The sequence below is a fragment of the Malaclemys terrapin genome, chromosome 4, assembly GCF_027887155.1.
Source record: "Malaclemys terrapin pileata isolate rMalTer1 chromosome 4, rMalTer1.hap1, whole genome shotgun sequence".
Classification (NCBI taxonomy): domain Eukaryota; kingdom Metazoa; phylum Chordata; order Testudines; family Emydidae; genus Malaclemys; species Malaclemys terrapin.
In genome coordinates this window covers 1,799,862-1,820,948 of record NC_071508.1, presented here as the reverse complement: position 1 = coordinate 1,820,948, position 21,087 = coordinate 1,799,862, and the positions used below count along the sequence as shown (strand labels likewise).

Below are 21,087 nucleotides of genomic sequence, written 5' to 3'. Positions count from 1 at the left end.
GAAGCCACTTGCGTTTTGCTCTCGTACTCTCACAGAAGCAGAAAAACAGTATGCACAGGTGGAGAAGGCATGCGTGGGAGGCATATGGGCACGTGAGAACTTCTACAGATAGCTGTGTGGACTAAATTTGTTTACACTGATAACAGGCCATAAACCAGTCAATGGAAAAGATCTGGATCAGGCATAGCTGAGATGCCAACATCTACTGCTAAGCTGAATGTGATTTAACCCAATTGCTAAATATGTTCCTCAGAAAAGTCTGGCGGTAACCGACACCCTGTCACAGAGCCCAGCATTGCACTCAGCTACCCGTGAGCTCGAAGATGACATAAAGGCGTACGTGGATGCTACAGACCAGTGTGAGAAGGGAAATTACTCCAGCTACGAAAAGCAACCTCGACTGACACACAACTTTAGAAAGTTCTAAGTTACATGGGGTGGCTGGCCCAAGTGTCTAAAGGCCACTAAAGAAGTGACCAGAGACTACCTTGTGGTGTGTGGACAGTTAAGCGAGTCAAATGGACTCATGGTTAAAGGCAATTGCATCGTAATTCCAAACAAAATGAGAGGAAACAAAATCTCATCCAGGATTAACTAAATGCTTTGAATAAGACACGCAGTCAGTGTGGTGGGCCAGGCACCAGCAAGGACATAAAGTCTTTGCATGTGAACGCTGCAGAACTAACAGACCAACACGATGCAAAGAACCTTCAATAACCGCAACTCTACCACACTGCAACATCTGCTTCCTGAGCAAAGGCAAGAAACAACATGTCATCCCTGAGGTCTCTCCCTCTATAACCCTCTGACCACCGTGTACCACTCCAAATGCACTGAACAACTCTGCAGAAAAATGAAGGAACCACTTACTGCACCCCTCATACTCCAGAAGGGGCCGTCCCACCTCAAACAAAAAGTCATCCCATGCTCCCACGCACTGGAAGAGAAAACAATCAGGAAACTTACCTGAAAATCACGCAAGAAACCCAAAACAACTATCAAAAAACCCCCTGACAATAGCCATCCAACACCCCTGGAGCCAACTACAACCCACAGAACACAATCTCTGGGAGAGACCATGGCACCAGGACCCACCACAGGGCCACTAAAAGACACCCCGACATCATCAGTTTATCAAGGCTACCCCTAACCAGAGCTGAGTTACCTGTATTCCCTAAGGGGACCGACCTTTTGCCCTCTGCACCCGACCACAGCAACTGATACCATACTAACATGTGGAGAACTAGAAAAGTTCTTCCGCCGACTCCACCTCAAGGAATTCTTTCACAATGGTGATGACACAACCCCCAATTACCACGTCCCCACCAGCAGTCATAAGGGAAAAGAATGGTCTGACGGGACACCCCACAGTGGACGAAAGCACACTCTTGATCATGATTGCTTCAGGGAAACAATTGACAGTGAGATCCTTAACAGACATCACACCCAGCACAAGCTCTCCACTCCCAAGAGGGCAGCTATGCAGTCCCTGAATCCAATCACCAGATAGTGATCAAACCTGCCGACAAAGTGGGCACCATCGTAGTCCTCCACTGCGATGAGTCCATCAACAAGGCCAAATGACAAACTCTCCGACACCGCCTACTATAAAGAACTCAAAGAAGACCCCACACCACAATTCACCCAGGATATCATCCAATCCTTCCCCAAACCACTGCAAGCTCAGCTCCCAAGAGCCCACCCCAGGGACCATCTACCTGCTTCCCAAGAGACACAAACAAGGGAACCCAGGCAGACACATCATATCTGCCCATGGCACTCTTACAGAAGGAATATTGGGAGTCATCGACACCATCCTCAAACCACTCACCACACAAAGAGCCGGCTCCTTCCAGGACACAGCCGGCTTCCTCCACAAACTGCAGCACCAGCAGCCTCCCTCAGAACACTATGGCTGTCACTTCCTTACACACCAACCCCCCTCAGAATGATGGCATCACCACCTGCCTCAAATATCTACAAGACAATGGGACAGCCCTCAGATCTCCACCCCGAGCACATCGCCAAACTGCTCCGTTTCAGCCTCACCCGGAACACTTTGTCCAAACTGTGGGAGCAGCTGTGGCTACTAGGACAGCTCCCCAATATGCCAAACTCTTCGTGGGCCACCTTGAGGAAGAATTTCTGGACCAGTGCAATCACAAAACCAATGATACACCTGAGATACATCGATGATATTGTCCTATTCTGCACAGACGACCTAAACTCCCCTGTAGATTTCCACCACAGCATGAACAACCCCCACCCGTCCATTCAACTCACTGTGCGACACTCCCACACCAACATCAACTTCCTGGGCGCCACACTCAGCTTCAGCCATGGAACTCGACTGGCAAACTAACCGTATATAACAAACCCACAAATCCCAACACCTGCCTTCATAGATCCAGTCACCACCCCAAACACACCTAGAAATCTGTTCTTGACAGCCAAGGCCTCAGAGACCACAGAATATATTCCGAGGAGAAAGCCCAGGACACCCACCTTAACATGCTTGAAAGCGCCTTCACAAACAAGGACACTCCATGAGAGAAGTAGATTGCATCATTTAGATCAGGCCCCCCAAGAGAACCTGCTTCAATATGGAAATAAAACCCCCTCTGACCGCAAGCCCTTAGTTGTCACCTACCCATACGGCGTATCATCAAACAACTACAATCCATTCTCAATGGGGACCGTGTCCAGAAAGGAATCTTTTCCGAACCGCCTGTTCTGGCCTTCAAAAAACTTTTCAACCTGGCCAAACTCATCATCAGAAGCAAGCTCCCCATCGGCCAGGACCCACCAACTCAAAACGGCACCAGAACAACAGCTGCAAACCCTGCAGATATATCACCACCGCTATGATGATCAACACCCCCCAACGCACCTTTCAAGACCCATGGGTTACATCACAACCTGTGGGGTGCCTCATCCAGTGCGCTAAATGCCCCAATAGCAACGATGTCGGGGTGAAACCAGACAGTCACTATGCTCTTGAATGAACTCACCCAGGAAAATGTTAAAAGACAAAAACACGCTGTCACGCGTGGGCAAACAAAACGATTGCTCCATATCTGACCTGTCAGCCCTTGTCCTGAAAGGAAACTGGACCAACACCTTCAAAAGACGCGCCTGGGAACTTAAATTCATAACTTGGCTAGACACTAAAAACCATAGTCTTGATAGAGACACTGGCTTCATGGCTTCTTACAACAATCTGTCAAATATCTGAGGGGGAGCCGTGTTAGTCTGGATCTGTAAAAAGCGACAAAGAGTCCTGAGGCACCTTATAGACTAACAGAAGTATGAAGTGGGTGTTCACCCACGAAAGCTTATGCTCCAATACTTCTGTTAGTCTATAAAGTGCCACAGGACTCTGTCACTTTTTACAACAATCTGTAACCCACTAACTCCCTCCTTTGTCCTATGACTGCAGAGGTGTTAACAGGCCACTCTACCTTGAATGGTCCCATACAATATGTGTTAACGCCTTATGCTAAACAATCTGTTTCACTGTATCAGAGAGGTAGCCGTGTTAGTCTGAATCTGTAAAAAGCAACAGAGGGTCCTGTGGCACCTTTGAGACTAACAGAAGTACTGGGAGCATAAGCTTTCGTGGGTCAGAACCTCACTTCTTCAGATGCAAGTAATGGAAATCTCCAGAGGCAGGTATATGTCAGTGTGGAGATAACGAGGTTAGTTCAATCAGGGAGGGTGAGGTGCTCTGCTAGCAGTTGAGGTGTGAACACCAAGGGAGGAGAAACTGCTTCTGTAGTTGGAAAGCCATTCACAGTCTTTGTTTAATCCTGATCTGATGATGTCAAATTTGCAGATGAACTGAAGCTCAGCAGTTTCTCTTTGGAGTCTGGTCCTGAAGTTTTTTTGCTGTAAGATGGCTACCTTAACATCTGCTATTGTGTGGCCAGGGAGGTTGAAGTGTTCTCCTACAGGTTTTTGTACATTGCCATTCCTGATATCTGACTTGTGTCCATTTATCCTCTTGCGTAGTGACTGTCCAGTTTGGCCAATGTACATAGCAGAGGGGCATTGCTGGCATATGATGGCATATATAACATTGGTGGACGTGCAGGTGAATGAGCCGGTGATGTTGTAGCTGATCTGGTTAGGTCCAGTGATGGTGTTGCTGGTGTAGATATGTGGGCAGAGTTGGCATCGAGGTTTGTTGCATGGGTTGGTTCCTGAGTTAGAGTTGTTATGGTGCGGTGCGTGGTTGCTGGTGAGAATATGCTTAAGGTTGGCAGGTTGTCTGTGGGCGAGGACTGGCCTGCCTCCCAAGGTCTGTGAAAGTGAGGGATCATTGTCCAGGATGGGTTGTAGATCACTGATGATGCGTTGGAGAGGTTTAAGCTGAGGACTGTAGGTGATGGCCAGTGGAGTTCTGTTGGTTTCTTTTCTGGGCCGGTCTTGTAGCAGGAGGCTTCTGGGTACACGTCTGGCTCTGTTGATTTGTTTCTTTATTTCCTTGTGTGGGTATCGTAGTTTTGAGAATGCTTGGTGAAGATCTTGTAGGTGTTGGTCTCTGTCTGAGGGGTTGGAGCAGATGCGATTGTACCTCAGTGCTTGGCTGTAGACGATGGATCGTGTGGTGTGACCGGGGTGGAAGCTGGAGGCATGAAGGTAGGCATAGCGGTCGGTGGGTTTTCGGTATAGGGTGGTGTTAATGTGGCCATCGCTTATTTGTACGGTGGTGTCCAGGAAGTGGACCTCCCGTGTAGATTGGTCCAGGCTGAGGTTGATGGTGGGGTGGAAGCTGTTGAAATCATGGTGGAATTCTTCCAGGGTCTCCTTCCCATGGGTCCAGATGATGAAGATGTCATCAATATAGCGTAGGTAGAGAAGGGGCATGAGTGGACGAGAGCTGAGGAAGCGTTGTTCCAGGTCAGCCATAAAAATGTTGGCATATTGTGGGGCCATGCGGGTGCCCATGGTGGTGCCACTGGTCTGGAGGTATATATTGTCACCAAATTTGAAATAATTGTGCGTGAGGATAAAGTCACAGAGCTCAGCAATAAGTTGTGCTGTGTCATCATCAGGGATACTGTTCCTGACAGCTTGTATTCCATCTGTATGTGGGATGTTTGTATAGAGAGCCTCTACATCCATGGTGGCTAGGATGGTGTTTTCTGGGAGGTCACCAATGCATTGTAGTTTTCTCAGGAAATCTGTGGTGTCACGGAGATAGCTGGGAGTGCTGGTGGCGTAGGGTCTGAGTAGGGAGTCCACATATCCAGACAGTCCTTCAGTGAGAGTGCCAATGCCCGAGATGATGGGGCGTCCAGGATTTCCAGGTTTGTGGATCTTAGGTAGTAGATAGAATAACCCCGGTCGGGGCTCTAAGGTTATGTTGATTTGTTCCTGTGTTAGTGTAGGGAGTGTCCTGAGTAGATGGTGCAGTTTCTTAGTGTATTCCTCAGTGGGATCTGAGGAAAGCGGCCTGTAGAATTTGGTATTGGAGAGTTGAGACGCTGAAGCACACTATTGCATTCCAGAACAACTAGTGGCGGGGAACGGGCAACAATTCACCGCAGCCAAATGAAATGAAATAGGATTTTGGTCATACTGCTACCGCTCACATGACCCGCAAGTGAATGGAATGGCTGAGAGAGCCGTACAGACAGCCAAGAAAATCCTACAGCGGGAATCATAGAAGATCAGGGTTGGAAGGGACCTCAGGAGGTCATGTAGTCCAACCCCCTGCTCAAAGCAGGACCAACCCCAACTAAATCATCCCAGCCAGGGCTTTGTCAAGCCTGACCTTGAAAATCTCTAAGGAAGGAGATTCCACCACCTCCCTAGGTAACCCATTCCGGTGCTTTATCCGGGTTGCCTACGAAGATCCAGTCCTTGCTCTTTTGAGTTCCAGACCATCACCAAGAGAGGCTACTGGTTATAGTCCAGCACAACTCCTGATGGGAAGACCAATCAGATTCAGAAGAAATGGCCCAACTTTGGAAAAGAATCTGTCTCCAAAGTAGCCAGACATGAAGAGAGAGTAGCCAAATCAGAGAGAAAGGCTAATAGAGCTTAAGGACACTTTTACAACAGACGTCACTCAGAGCATGGCCGAGTCTAGAACCTCGTGACCCTGTTCATGTCAAACTGGGTGAAGAAAAAGGATGGACAACTCCAGCTGTTGTGAAGAAAAATAGTTCAGCACCCAGATCAGATGTGATCACGACCGACAGCAGAAAGTTCAACGGAAACATAAGAACATAAGAACGGCCAGACTGGGTCAGGCCAAAGGTCCATCTAGCCCAGTGTCCTGTCTCCCGACAGTGCCCCAGAGGGAATGAACAGACCAGGTAATCATCAAGTGATCCACCCCCTGTCGCCCATTGCCAGCTTCTGGCAAACAGAGGCTAGGGACACCATCCCATCCCATCCTGGATAATAGCTAGTGATGGACCTATCCTCCATGAACTTATCTAGTTCTTTTTTTGAACCCTGTTATGGTCTTGGCCTTCACAACATCCTCTGGCAAGGAGTTCCACAGGTTATCTGTGCGTTGTGTGAAGAAATACTTCCTTTGGTTTGTTTTAACCATTGACATCTACAGTTTGTTCCTCAGAAAGAACAATCACCAGAGCAAACTCTACAGATGTTGGATGCAGAAGAAGGAGAAGACTCGAGGATTCCAAAATGACCACGGCCAGCAGCCAGTGGTCAGCCAGACAACCCAGGTGTTATGCGTTCTGGTCATGGAATTAGCAAACCAATACGATTCAGAGACGCTTAATGTGGTATAAATATCGTCAATGGCAGGAATGCAGAACTTAAAGGGGGAGACGGAATGGAATGTTAAACCGTTATACGGATAATGCGGGCGAGGCATCTCATCCACCCGGTTTCTCTAACGTCCTGGGACCAGCATGGCTACAACAACTCGGCACCCCACAGTGTATTTTACTGTTCGGTCGCTAGGGGGCCGGTGTGTAAAATACTTTCTATAAACGAACCTCGGCCAGACCTGGCAGAGCGTGAAAGGATCTGATGATGAACACAGCTGGATGTATACATGAGCTCTGTTGCCAGAGAATTCTGGCTTGTCACCCAGGGGTTCTCAAACTTTTTTTCTGTCGACCCAGTTGAAGAAAACTGTTGATGTCCGCGACCCAACGGAGCTGGCGATGAGGGGTTTGGGGTGTGGGAGGGGCTCAGGCCTGGAGCAGGGGGTTGGGGTGCAGGGGTGAGAGCTGCAGGCAGGAATGAGGGATTCAAGGTGTGGGAGAGGGCTCTGGGCTGGGCCAGGGGGTTGGGGTGCAAGAGAGGTCAGGGCTCTGGGCTGGGGGTGCAGGCTCTGGGATGGAGCTGGGGATGAGAGGTTTGGGATGAAGGAGGGGGCTCTGGGTTTAGGGGGGCTCAGGCTGAGGTAGGGGGTTGGGGTGCGGGAGGGGGCCTGGGCTCTGGGCTGGGGGTGCAGGCTCTGGGGTGGGGCTGGGGATGAGGGGTTTGGGATGCAGGAGGGGGCTCTGGGTTTGGGGGGGCTCAGGGCTGGGGCAGGGGATTGGGGTACGGGCTTACATCAGGGGGCTCCCGGTCAGCGGCGCAGCAGGGGTGCTAAGGCAGGCTTCCTGCCTGTCCTAGCACCGCGGATCGCGTTGCGCCCAGAAGCGGCCAGCAGCAGGTCCAGCTCCTAGGCGGAGGCACGCAAGTGGCTCCACGTGGCTCTCGCCCACAGGCACCTCCTCCCCCAGCTCCCATTGGCTGGTTCCCAGCCAATGAGATTGCTGGTGCTTGAGGTGGCGGCAGCGCCTGGAGCCCCATGGCCCCCCCAGCTAGGAGCTGGACCTGCTGCTGGCCACTTCCAGGGCGCAGCGCGGTGTCAGAACAGGTAGGGACTCGCCTGCCTTAGCCGGGCAGCACAGCCCACGGGACTTTTAATGGCGATGCTGACCAGAGCCACCGCGACCCACTGCCTTCCATTCCGCGACCTGGTACTGGGTCACGACCCGCACTGTGAAAACCACTGCCCTACAGGAGCATGACAGGAGTTGTAGGTCACCTGGCCCATGAGCTCACTGCAAATACAGAGTCCTGGGGTGCAGGTAGAGGGGGATACTGTAGGAACTACATTTCCCAGCATACCCTGGGCTGGAGCCTGTTGCATTGTAGGAGCTGTAGTCCAGGAGCCCCCTGCAGCTGCACAGATTTCCTTCTGCAGCCAGGAGCAGTTGTCCTTTGCCCATGACTCTCTTTGAACATGAAACCCAGTTGCTGTTGGATTCTTTCAGCTTCCCCTCCCGTTTCTGGCAACCCGCATTGGACTCAGATGCCTGGCGAACAGCTGGGAGGAAAACACTCTGCGTGAAAACCTGGAATCTCACTCACCCAACCACCCTCTCCTTCCATTCACCCAAAGAACCCACTGGCCCCAACTAGACGCCATATCTTCTCATGCTGCTGTGGTGAAGATTGTGCCTTTAAGGGCTGAGCTTCCCAGCCAAAGAGTCCGGGCTGGGCACAGAATAAATCAGAGCTCTTGCAATGATCGGACACACTGAGGTCTAGATCAGCTAAATACCTCGGAAGAACTGGGCCTGAAAGATCACTTAGCTACCAAGAGCCAGGGAGAATCAGGGATATTTTGGTTCACTGGCAATTTTGAAATATCGGGAACAAAAGTGTTTCACGTGGTGCCATAAATGAAAATTTTCAGCAAATCAACAAAGGATTCGTTTGGGGTTAAATGAAACGTTTTCTGTTGATTCTGAGCTTTTCAAAACGGTTTGGGATTTTTTTCCGAAATAAAAGAAAAGGAAATATTGATCTGAAAAGTAACCTTGAATCAAAAACTAAAATAAAAACCCATCAAAAGGGAACATTTTGATGTCCAGCTTTTTAAAAACGTTTCTGAATGGTTTTAAAATAAAATGACAGGAAATTTTAAATGAAAAGTGGTTTGCAAACCAACAAAAAAACATCAAAATGTTTCCTTTGAATTGGGATTTCATACAGGTTTTTGAATTGCTTTCACTAAAGTTAAAGGAAAGTTCCAAATAAAAAAATAGTTGCAAACAAAAAATAATATTTTTGATGGACTGAGATTTTGAAAACGGTTTTGATTTTTTTTAGACAAAATGATGGGAAATTGTGACCCACAAAGTCATTTTGAACTCAAAAACGGAATTGTTTTGTTTTGATTCCTGATGGTTTGGGATTTTTTCCAGATAAAATCACAGGCCCTTTGGAACCAAAAGGGAGTTTTGAACAGGAATATGGAGGTGATTTTTCCCCAATTCCCATTCTCTTTAAATGTTTGGGGATTAAAATATAAATAAACGTACAGGAACTCAGGGCGTACAGAAAGGCAAAGGCATTCAGAACCCAAATAACCTACAACCACAGATTCTCCGTTTAGGGGGGACCCCACCCCAGATCAGCTGCTGGCACCTGCCTAGGGTGACCAGATAGAAAGTGTGAAACGAGACAAAATCGAGAGGTAATAGGCACCTACATAAGAAAAAGCCATGAATATCGGGACTGTCCCTATAAAATCGGGACATCTGGTCACCCTACACCTGCCTGCGTTAATTCCTGCTTCAACCAGAGCAGGGCCTTCAGAAAAACCTCCCATCTGAAGATCAGACTTGACAGTGATGGAGCGTCCACCACAGCCCCTGTTCTTGTGGGGTCACTCCAGGCCTGTTATTATAGGGTCACCATGGGGCTAGGGGAGCTCGGGCTGCTGTGACATCCCACCCCTGTACCCTGCACCCCACTGCCCTGATAGCAATTCTCCTTCTGGCCACAGAGGGGTGCTGTTGTCTTGGGTCTCCCATAGAACACACCCTGGCTGGTACATTGACAAGGAGGGGCCAGGAGCCAGGACTCCTGGGTTCTCTCCTGGCTCTGGGAGGGAAGTGGGGGCTGGTGGGTTAGAGCATGGGGGGCTGGGAGCCAGGACTCCTGGGTTCTCTCCCTAGCTCTGGGAGGGGAGTGGGGGCTGGTGGGTTAGAGCAGGGGAGCTGGCAGCCAGGACTCCTGGGTTCCCTCCTCAGTGAGGGGGTGCTCTAGTGGGTTGGGAGGGCTCGGATGTCCGGGTTCTACCCCCCTCCTGGGATGAACCACCCCCCCTTGCTCCCTTAGCTCCTGGGAGGAGCCCTTGCTGTGATGCCCCTGAGCCCCGGCTTTGGCGGAGGATGGTGCATGGAACAGACGTGATGAAATTCACCAGAAACTGAAGTGAAACTGGCCAGACCATGACTCAACCTGAGGGGAGAAAGGGAAGTGAGAGAAATTACAATCCAGGAGTCCTGGCTCCCAGCCCCCCCGGCTCTGACCCCTAGACCCCACTCCCCTCGCAGAGCTGGGGATGGAACCCAGGAGTCCTGGCTCCCAGCCCCCCCGGCTCTGACCACTAGACCCCACTCCCCTCCCAGAGCCAGGGAGAGAACCCAGGAGTCCTGGCTCCCAGCCCCCCCGGCTCTGACCCCTAGACTCCACTCCCCTCGCAGAGCTGGGGATGGAACCCAGGAGTCCTGGCTCCCAGCCCCCCCTGCTCTAACCACTAGACCCCACTCCCCTCGCAGAGCTGGGGATAGAACCCAGGAGTCCTGGCTCCCAGGCCCCCCTGCTCTAACCCACCAGCCCCCACTCCCCTCGCAGAGCTGGGGAGAGAACCCAGGAGTCCTGGCTCCCCTCCCCCAAGCTGTTGCCCCAGGGCTGTGGTTAGCTTGAGCCGGTTGCAGGGAGAGGGGCTGGGTCTTTGTTTACGGGGGCGGGGGGAACTCTCCAGCCAGCGCTAAGTGGACGGAGTTTCACCTGGGGGTGATGTCACGGGGAGGGGAGGGGAGTGGGCGGCGGGGGGGGGGGTGTCGGTATTTAACCCCCCCAGGGAGGTGCCTGCCCGCTGCTATTATTGCAATTTGCGGGACTGCGACACGGAGCCGGTGTGCTGGGGTTTGGAGGGATCAACCCTTGGCGAGAGAGTTACTGCAAGAGACAGGTGAGGGACTGTGGGGGCTGGGAGCCAGGACTCCTGGGTTCTATCCCCGGCTCTGAGAGGGGAGTGGGGGCTGGTGGTTAGAGCAGGGGGGGCTGGGAGCCAGGACTCCCGGGTTCTCTCCCAGCTCTGGGAGGGGAGTGGGCACTGGTGGGTTGGGGATGATGGGAGCCAGGACTCCTGGGTTCTCTCCCAGCTCTGGGAGGGGAGTGGGGGCTGGTGGTTCGAGCAGCGGGGGCTGGGAGCCAGGACTCCTGGGTTCTCTCCCAGCTCTGGGAGGGGAGTGGGGGCTGGTGGGTTGGGGATGGTGGGAGCCAGGACTATTTCAGACTCTGGCAGAGCTGTGTGTGTTTGTGGGACCGTGGGGGAAGTCGGCGTCAGGACTCTTGGGTTCTCTGCGCCCCAGTCTCCCGTGCCTCAGTTTCCCCCTACCTAAAACAGGACCAAATTCTCCCCCCACACACACCGGGGCTTGAGCTTGGGTGCTGTTGGTGGCCGTGGGCACAGAGACCCGCTGGACTGGCAATGCCCCCCCCCCCCCCGCCGCCCCACAGCCAGCCCCACGTGTGCGGCTGTGGGACAAAGGGGCCGCTCTCGGGGGAGGGGGACGGGGCAGGCTGGGATGGCGCCGCTCCCCTCCCCCCTTCCCCGTTTCATCTGAAACTGCCCGCCCGGCGGGGGGGGAGTTTCACAGAAACCTGCGGACAATGGGACTGAGGTGAGAACAGGGGAGGGTCTTTGTCCTGGGGGCCGGCCGAGCCTCAGGCGGGGGGAGGGGTGGTCACTGGGGGGGGGGACAGGAGCTGATTTGTCCCCCCCCACACACACACACACACACCTGGCTCTGGGATTTTAACCTGTTCCTCAGCCCCTGGGCTGGTGCCGCGCGGGGGCGGTTTGGAAAGGAGCCTGGCGAGGGGCGCTGTGGGGGACAACCAGCCTGGAACAAATAGGGGGAGAACCCAGGAGTCCGGTGCCCAGCCCCCCCTGCTCTCACCCACCAAACTCCCCTCCCCTCCTAGAGCCGGGAGAGAACCCAGGAGTCCGGGTGCTTGTGGAAGCCCTGCTGAAGGGGTCCTGGGACCCCTCACACCCCGTCCCTTTGCGGGAGCCGTTCCCCAGCTCCATGCCACGGCTGGGGGGGGCTGCCTCCAGGCTGGGCTTGTCCCTCTTGCCCCCTGGGTACCCAGGAGCTAACCCAGGCCCGTGCTGGGTGCCTGCCCCCAGCCAGCTGGGGGGGGGGTCCCTGGGCCAGCTCCCCCCTCCCGCATCCCACTGAGCCAGAGGTATGCGCAGGGGCTGGGTGCGTTTCTGCCCCATCTCCCCACCTCTGGTGCCCCCCACGGCTGCATCTCCCCCTTGGGGTCACGTCCAAGCCCTTCCCATTCACACGCTCCACACCTGCCAGATGGCAGCTGGCCCCAGGCACTGGGGGGCGCTTGTCCCCCTTGGCTCTCCCTGCCCCACTGGGGGTGGGGGAACCTGGGCTGAGGGCCTGGGGCTGGCTGGGAGGGGGGAGCCGGGGTGGGATCATGGCAGTGGGAGACCCGAGATGTCCCATCCCCACCCTGGGGCAGGATGGTCCCCATGGCCGGTCCCCCAGCAGAGCCGGGGCGGAGAGCCACCAGCTGGGTTGTAGAAGCCAAGTTTCGGAGGGAAATTGCCATCTGTTGATGGAGGTGGGGATTTGGGCCAGGTGGTGACTCACCGAGGAATGGCCAAGGTGGGGAAGGAGAACTGGATTAGTGGCAGGTGCGGCGGGAGACAACCCCTGCCCCCTTACCACCCACACCCCCTAAGCCCCCATCTTGGGGTCACTTCAGTGCAGCCATTGTGGGAGGGGAAGATCTTGAAGGGGTGCAAGCGCCATCCAGTGGGGGACATGGGGTGTGTGGGTGAGGGCACCATTGGGGTGATCCTGCCCCAGGTGGGGGCTGGTTAGCCAAGACACCTTCAGCACTTGGGGGGTGGAGAGAGGGGCTGCTGCCCTTCCTGGCTGGTCCATCTGAAGGTCCTTTAGTATCTGCATCACACCAGGACCCAGCGTCACTTGAATCCCATTGGAGTCCTGCTCAATGGAAATGGGGTGTCGGAGCAGGACAACAGCCCTGGTGGGACCCCTCCCGATCCCCTCCTCTTATCCGGGGGCTCCCTGGGTGTTGAGTTCTTCTTACCTTCTCCCCATCTCTCTTCCCTGCAGGCGCCTTCCCACCCAATCATGGCCTCAGCAGGTCTCCAGATCTTGGGCATGGCACTCTCGGTGGTGGGCTGGCTGGGCTCCATCATCTCCTGTGCCCTGCCCATGTGGAAGGTGACGGCCTTCATCGGCAACAACATTGTGGTGGCGCAGATCATCTGGGAGGGGCTGTGGATGAATTGCATTGTGCAGAGCACGGGCCAGATGCAGTGTAAGGTCTATGACTCTATGCTGGCACTGCCCCAGGACCTGCAGGCCGCCCGCGCCCTCATGGTCATCACGGTGCTGCTGGCCGTGCTGGCCTTGCTGGTGAGCGTCGTGGGCGCCAAGTGCACCAACTGCGTGGAGGAAGAAAGCGCCAAGGCGCGGATCATGATAGTCGCCGGCGCCGTCTTCGTGGTCTCCGGCATCCTCTGCCTCATCCCCGTGTGCTGGTCGGCCAATACCATCATCCGGGACTTCTACAACCCGCTGGTGTCCGAAGCCCAGAAGCGGGAGCTGGGGCCCTCCCTCTACATCGGCTGGGCTGCTGCCGCCCTGCTGGTTCTGGGGGGCAGCCTCCTGTGCTGCACCTGTCCCGAGAAGAACACCAACTACAGCGCCCGTTACACCGCCGCCGTCTCCCAGCCCCGCAGTGACTACCCCAGCAAGAACTATGTCTGAGGGGCGGGCAGGGCCCATCTCTGCATGAGACCCCCGGGTGCAAAGCTACCCGGGTCGGTGCTGGGAATGCATCTGCGGCCTGGAGGGAATACAGAAGCTAAGCTGCTAGAGACCCATGGTATCTGCCATTCGTGGTGGCTTCATCTTGGCTTCTGGACCCCACCACGCTGCAATGGTCCTCAGCCCACATGATCCATCCGTGTCCTGCTACCTTCCAGCTCTCCTCCCCTCAGATGTGTGTCCTCTCGCACCCCAGCCCGGCTCCTCTCCAGTCCCATTCTCCCCTCCCTAGGCGACGCCCAGAACATCGCCTGATGCCACCCGACTCGAGGCCCTGCCCTGTCGAAGCGCGCTGATCGCTGAAAATTAGAGGGTTGTCTTTGGGGGGGGGAGGCCAAATAGAGCACCCCAAGCCTAGCTCTGCCTCTAGAGGAGAGTGGGAGTTGGGTCACCTCGTTTTAACCTTTGCATGTGTCCTACATAGTCCTTAGATATTTTTCATAGCATCTGCTTGTTTTTATATATGACGAATAAAATATCTGAGTATTTTGTATGTAGCAATGGCCTTCTGTGCTCCCTGGAGTGGGGATCTGTGTCCAGCCCTCCGCGGGGGTAAGACTAGCCAAGGCTGGTTTGTCCGCTCCCTTCATACACCCGCCCCACCCTCAGCCATTTGTGCTGTAGAATTCATCTCTCCATCTGTGCCAGGTTCTGCCTTTTAGGGGTTGTAGCTGCTACCGGACCGTGCTCGAGTGGACTGAAGTGACTGGCTGATAACTGGGAGGGCAGCCCTGGGAAGTAGCGGCTCCTCCCCTCCCCCCTGCTCTGACCTACCAGCCCCTGACAGAGCTGGGGAGAGAACCCAGGAGTCCTGGCTCCCAGCCCCCTCCCCCACCTGCTCTAACCCTCTGGTTCTGGGCAGAGGGTAGGGTGCAGGAATGAAACCCAGGAGTTGTCTCCCCAGTCCCCTGCTTGGGTTTTAACCTCAGGATCATGTGGCGGGCAGTTCCGCGGGTGCCCCGGGCAGCAGCGTCAAACCAATTCCATGCTGTTAAAGGGAGGCATTGGCGGGGTCTGAATGGCCAAGGGAGGGAATGGGTGGAAAGCAACAGGGGGCGCTCTCCCCTGCTGCAGGGCGGGGCCCTGTGCTGCATGGTGGCGGGGAGCTCAGTAGGGGGTGCTCTTGCCACACAGTGTTATGCACTTGCCCCACCCCAGAGGTGGCTGCATCTCAGCAGCAGAGAAGTGGGTTTATTTCCAAGTGGGGGTGCTGTTTTCCCTGCTCCATTGCAAGGCTGCCTGGTGGTGAGGAATCCCTCCCCTTGTGCTGGGGGGCAGAGCTTTGAAGGGGAACAGCCTGTTGGGTGGAGAGCAGCAGCTCAGGGGAGTGGGGTCTAGTGGTTAGAGCCCCTCTGGGCATGCAGGTGGGGGAACAAGGGGCTTAGTACATGAGCCAACAGACCTAGAGTTGGGGCGGGGGTGAGAGGGGGTCTGTGTGCCTGGCTTTTGGGTTGCAGTGACCCCTCCCTCCCTGCTGAATGAACCCCCCCCACACACACAGCATGGCCCCCTCCCCCATGGGGGAGGGGGAGAGGATGTGAGATTTCTCTCCTGGTGCCAGCCGCCCCCAGCTCCAGGGAAGGCTCCGCTGGCACAGGAATGTGCTGGTGCCCGTCCAGCTCGTGGGAGAGAGGCCGGGCGGGCTGGGATCCAGGGAAACAGCAGAGCCGAAATGGGCGGGTCAGGGCCAGCGCCCCCTAGAGGGGGAAGGTCTCGTCCCTGGAGCCAGCCAGTCCCCTGCCCCAGGGCTAGTCAGAGCCAGCGCCCCCTAGAGGGGAAAGGTCCCGTCCCTGGAGCCAACCAGTCCCCTGCCCCAGGTGGGTCAGAGCCAGCGACCCCTAGAGGGGGAAGGCCCCATCCCTGGAGCCAGCCAGTCCCCTGCCCCAGGCGGGTCAGAGCCAGCGCCCCCTAGAGGGGAAAGGTCCCGTCCCTGGAGCCAGCCAGTCCCCTGCCCCAGGTGGGTCAGAGCCAGCACCCCCTAGAGGGGAAAGGCCCCAACCCTAGAGCCAGCCAGTCCCCTGCCCCAGGCGGGTCAGAGCCAGCGCCCCCTAGAGGGGGAAGGTCCCGTCCCTGGAGCCAACTAGTCCCCTGCCCCAGGGTGGGTCAGAGCCAGCGCCCCCTAGAGGGGGAAGGTCCCGTCCCTGGAGCCAACTAGTCCCCTGCTCCAGGGTGGGTCAGAGCCAGCGCCCCCTAGAGGGGAAAGGCCCCATCCCTGGAGCCAGCCAGTCCCCTGCCCCAGGCGGGTCAGGGCCAGCGCCCCCTAGAGGGGAAAGGCCCCGTGTCCCATCCCCCACCTCTCTCAGCCAGGCAGTCCCTGGCCCCCCTTGGAGCTGGCGCCCCCTGGAGGGAAAGGCCCTGTGTCCCATCCCCTGCCCCCCTGAGCCAGCCAGGTGGGGTTGGGTGACGGTGAGGGGAATTCTGGGAATGGAGCTGGGTGTTTTTCATTCCCCTGCTATTGTGGGGCGGGGAGATGGGCTGGGAACCCCCAATCTCGTCCTGGGAATGGGGATGGACTAAGATTGGGGAGAGGAGGGACACATACAGCATCCACCCCCTAAAGCCATACCCTGCCCCCCCACACACACACACCTCAGCTCTTCCCTCTCTCTGGGGCAGGGGCTGATTGGTAGCGGTCTCCTCCTCCTCCCACAAGCAACACCCCCAGTCCGCGTGCCCCAATTTACTGCCTCATAAACCACACCCCCATTCTCCTACCCATAAGATGCCCCCCTCCTCCAATTTACCCTCCCCTCATCAACCAAGCCCCCAATTCTATTTCTCCCATCAGCCCCGCCCCACCCCACCTTTTCCTTCCCCAGCCAGGCCCCAACTCAACCTCCCCCATGCCCCAAAATGAGAAGCAGGAGGCGAGGGCAGTGGGTGCTAGTCTGGTTCTTTTATCTCCATAACGCCCCCAGGAACATGGGCCGAGCCCCCTCCCTGGAGGGGTCAGGAAATGGGGGTTGTGTCCTCCCAAAAGAACCACAGCCAGGGATCACCCACTCCGTGACACCCCCCAAATCCCACTCAGTGATGACCCAATAAGCCCTGGATCTATCCCCAGTGGGGGGTGAGAGCCCCAAAATCTTGGGCCCCTGGATTTGGCTAGAGGGGCCGTTAGGCTGGGGGGTTCAGGCAGTCCCCGTGTGCAGGGGGTGGTTTAGCAGGTCTCACTCCAGGGAGCTGGGACAATTATTAACCGTCGAGCAAACAAAGCCAGGGTGAGGTCCAGCCGGGCTCCATGGGGTCAGGGCTCCCTGGCCAAGCCCCGCAGCCCCCCGATCTGTTCATTCGCTGGGGATCGGCCGCTTCTTCCTTCCTTCTTTGTCCATTAGCCCTTTGTTCATCCCTTCGCTGACGCCGCCTTTCGCTCCTTTCCTCTGTGGCTTCAACCTTCCTTTTGTTTGGTCCCCCATGTGTTTGCTCTGCCCCCTCCCCGTCTTTTATTTATTTCATTTCCTTCCTTCCCTCCCTTTTTCATTTGTCGGTTGTCTCATTCACTCCCTCGTTCCCGCATCCATTCGCCCTCTTTGTTGCTCCTCCCTTCACTCATTTGCCCGCTTGTTCATTTGTTCGCACCCTTGTCCGTTCCTTCACTCACTCATTCTTTCCTCCTTCAGCCATGCTTTTGTTCACTTGTTTTCCTCTACTCATGATCTATTAGTCCCTTTGTTCATCCATCCACTTGTCCATTTGTTTCTCCGTTCCCTCATTCATTCATCTCCTCCCACATTCACGCATTCTCTCTCTCTTTCACTAGTTTATTCATTCCCTCAGCCATTAGCTGATTCCCTAATTCATCCATTCACTCCCTCATTCACTTCACACCTTCATCCATTCACTCCCTCATTCACCTCTTCACACCTTCATCCATTCACTCCCTTGTTCATTTGTTCGTTCCCTCACTCTTCACACATTCATCTGTTCGTTCACTCATTCATCTGTTCACCCACATGCTCATCCATCCATCTATCCCCTCCTCCACTCCCCTCACACGTAGTCCCTCTTGTCCACCCCGCTGCCCACCCCAGACCTGGCAGCCGCCATGTACCCGACCCGGGGTGGGTATCTCTCTGAGCGGGGTGGGCAGGAGCAGCAAAGCAGAGCCCCCCCGAGAACCAGCAGGGCGGCGGCTGCCCACCCCACATATAGCGCCGCCCCCAGCTCCCGCTTCAGGGCTTCAGACACCAGCGGGTTGTAGAAGTCCCGGATGATGGTGTTGGCCGACCAGCACACGGGGATGAGGCAGAGGATGCCGGAGACCACGAAGACGGCACCGGAGACGATCATGATCCGCGCCTTGGCGCCTTCGTCCTCCACGCAGTTGGTGCACTTGGCGCCCACGACGCTCACCAGCAAGGCCAGCACGGCCAGCAGCACCGTGATGACCATGAGGGCGCGGGCGGCCTGCAGGTCCTGGGGCAGTGCCAGCATAGAGTCATAGACCTTACACTGCATCTGGCCCGTGCTCTGCACAATGCAATTCATCCACAGCCCCTCCCAGATGGTCTGCGCCACCACGATGTTGTTGCCGATGAAGGCCGTCACCTTCCACATGGGCAGGGCACAGGAGATGATGGAGCCCAGCCAGCCAAAGATGCTGAGCCCCATGCCCAAGAGCTCCAGCCCTGCAGAAGCCATTGCTGGAGGAGGAGGAAGCCAACAGGAGTGAAGCAGGGATCCTAGTAGGGACCCAAGGGCGTCGGAGCAGAGAGAGAAGCCCAGAAAATAATTGTGTGTGGGGATTGGCTGGAGACACCAAGGCAAGGTAGGTCGTAGTGGAGAGACAAGGCCAGAAGACAGTTCTTTGTGGGATCAGCTGGGGACACGAGTCCTGAAAACGGGTCCCTATGGGAGGTGCATGAATATGAGATCCGATAGATCCCTCTGAAGGATATGGCTCTGGGAGACGGATCCTGATGGAACCGGCCAGGGAGACGCGTCTGAGAGACGGATCCTAAAGGAGCCAGCCAGGAAGACGTGTCTGGGCGAGGGATCCCGGTGGAACCAGAGAGACGTGTCTGAGAGGCGGATCCCGGTGGACCCACCGGGGAGACGTGTCCGGGAGACGGATCTCGCGTGTGAGAGACGGATCCTAAAGGAACCAGCCGGGGAGAAGCATCCAGGGGACAGATTCGGATGGCAGCGTCCGGGGAGACACGTCCGGGAGAGGGATCCCGATGAGAATGGCTGGGGAGGCAGGTCCAGCCGTGCCAGTGTCTCTCTCCGAAGCACTTCCACCCCGGAGAGGGCAAGGCTCTTGTTTATCACCAGGGCTCACTCTCCCTGCCGTCACCACCTCTCCCTGGACTGATCCTGTGAGCGGGGGAGGCGGGGGGGGTATATGAGGCCTCCACAGGTGAGTGGGCGGGACAGGGGAGGCGTGGGAGGGCACTGGGCTCTCTATGGCGACCAGGGCACGAGGTGTGCTGGAGAATGAACAGTTATTTTGTTAGCTTGTGCCTGGACACTGCCCGCCCCCACGCTGGAGGGGGGAGGAGGTGGGCTCCGGAGGGGGCGAATCACCAGCGGCTTGTTCCTCCAGGCCATGGGAAAACAGAGATTCTAATAAACACATGCCTGGCTGCCCCACACTCCCCCTGCCAAAGGCTGCTGCAGGGGGCTGGTGGAGACGGGGCTGGCTCTGAGGCAGGGCACTGGGGACCCGTGACAGTCCCTACAGCACAGCACCCCTAGCCCCACGCTGGGGCCCTGGGGTCAGAGGGAAGGCCGGCTAACGGGATTCCTGTGTCCCTTTAGCAACCGGTCAGGTCCCTGGGCTGATAAGGGGGGAGCTGGGCACACACGGCTCAGATCTGCTGATAAGAAATTAACCACCGAGCAAACAGCCTGTGACTCCAGCCAGGGGCCGGGGGGACAGACTGGCTGGCTCGGGGTGGAGAAAGGGACATGGGGCCTCTCCCCTCTAGGGGGCGCTGGCTCCAGTCCAGCCCCAGGGCGGGGACTGGCTGGCTCAGGGGGGCAGGGAATGGGACCTGGGGCCTTTCCCCTCTAGGGGGCGCTGGCTCCAATCCAGCCCTAGGGCGGGCACTGGCTGGCTCAGGGGGTAACTTGAAACTGCCAAACCCAGGCATGGGGGGGAAAGGGAAACCACCACTGGTGGCTGCTTTTCTAGGTCGTTGCTATGTGTGACCATGGCCCAGGCCGATTCAGCTGGGAGATAGGAGCCCGTTGCCAGGGAAACAGTTGGCTGGGAGACCAGGGTGGGGGGGCACCTGGGAACAGAGCAGTCACTGAGCCGAATCTGGCGCTCTGGGCTCTCACCTGGTATCAGGTATCCCACCGCCTCCCCCAGAACACCTGCAGGTATGCAGCACTGATGCCATGTGGCCAGTATGGAGAACTGCATCCAATGCGGCCCTCAGCTATCCCAGCCCAAGTGTCACCCCCCAGCTCTGCCGGTGCCCCTCACTCCCGACCCACAGCCCACTGCTATCGGTGCCCTGGGACCCCCCAGCTCTGCCGGTGCCCCTCACTCCCGACCCACGGCACACTGCTATCGGTGCCCTGGGACCCCCCAGCTCTGCTGGTGCCCCTCACTCCCGACCCACGGCCCATTGCTATCGGTGCCCTGGACCCCCCACTCTGCCGTGCCCCTCACTCCTGACCCACAGCCCACTGCTATCGGTGCCCGGGGACCCCCCAGCTCTGCCGGTGCCCCTCACTCCCGACCAACGGCCCACTGCTATCGGTGCCCTCGGATCCCCCACTCTGCCGGTGCCCCTCACTCCCAACCCACAGCACACTGCTATCGGTGCCCTGGGACCCCCCACTCTGCCGGTGCCCCTCACTCCCGACCCACGGCCCATTGCTATCGGTGCCCTAGACCCCCCACTCTGCCGTGCCCCTCACTCCTGACCCACAGCACACTGCTATCGGTGCCCTGGGACCCCCCAGCTCTGCCAGTGCCCCTCACTCCTGACCCACAGCACACTGCTATCGGTGTCCTCGGACCCCCCAGCTCTGCCAGTGCCCCTCACTCCTGACCCACGGCCCACTGCTATCGGTGCCCTGGGACCCCCCAGCTCTGCCAGTGCCCCTCACTCCCGACCCACGGCCCATTGCTATCGGTGACCTGGGACCCCCCACTCTGCCAGTGCCCTTCACTCCCGACCCACGGCCCACTGCTATCGGTGCCCTGGGACCCCCCACCTCTGCCGGTGCCCCTCACTCCCAACCC

General features: G+C 56.7%; 2 protein-coding genes across 2 annotated transcripts; one reads left to right on the top strand and one right to left on the bottom strand.

Moving 5' to 3' along the window:
- The first annotated feature begins 10,877 nt into the window (after positions 1-10,877).
- Positions 10,878-14,383, top strand: LOC128836255 (claudin-4-like). Its single transcript, XM_054026348.1, has 2 exons — positions 10,878-10,969; positions 13,167-14,383. Exon 2 carries the CDS (start codon positions 13,185-13,187, stop codon positions 13,824-13,826), a length of 642 nt encoding a protein of 213 aa, XP_053882323.1. The 5' UTR covers positions 10,878-10,969; positions 13,167-13,184; the 3' UTR covers positions 13,827-14,383.
- A 2,379-nt stretch (positions 14,384-16,762) lies between these two features.
- LOC128836230 (claudin-9-like) lies at positions 16,763-19,201 on the bottom strand. Its single transcript, XM_054026291.1, has one exon. It carries the CDS (start codon positions 18,525-18,527, stop codon positions 17,877-17,879), a length of 651 nt encoding a protein of 216 aa, XP_053882266.1. The 5' UTR covers positions 18,528-19,201; the 3' UTR covers positions 16,763-17,876.
- Positions 19,202-21,087: the final 1,886 nt, after the last annotated feature.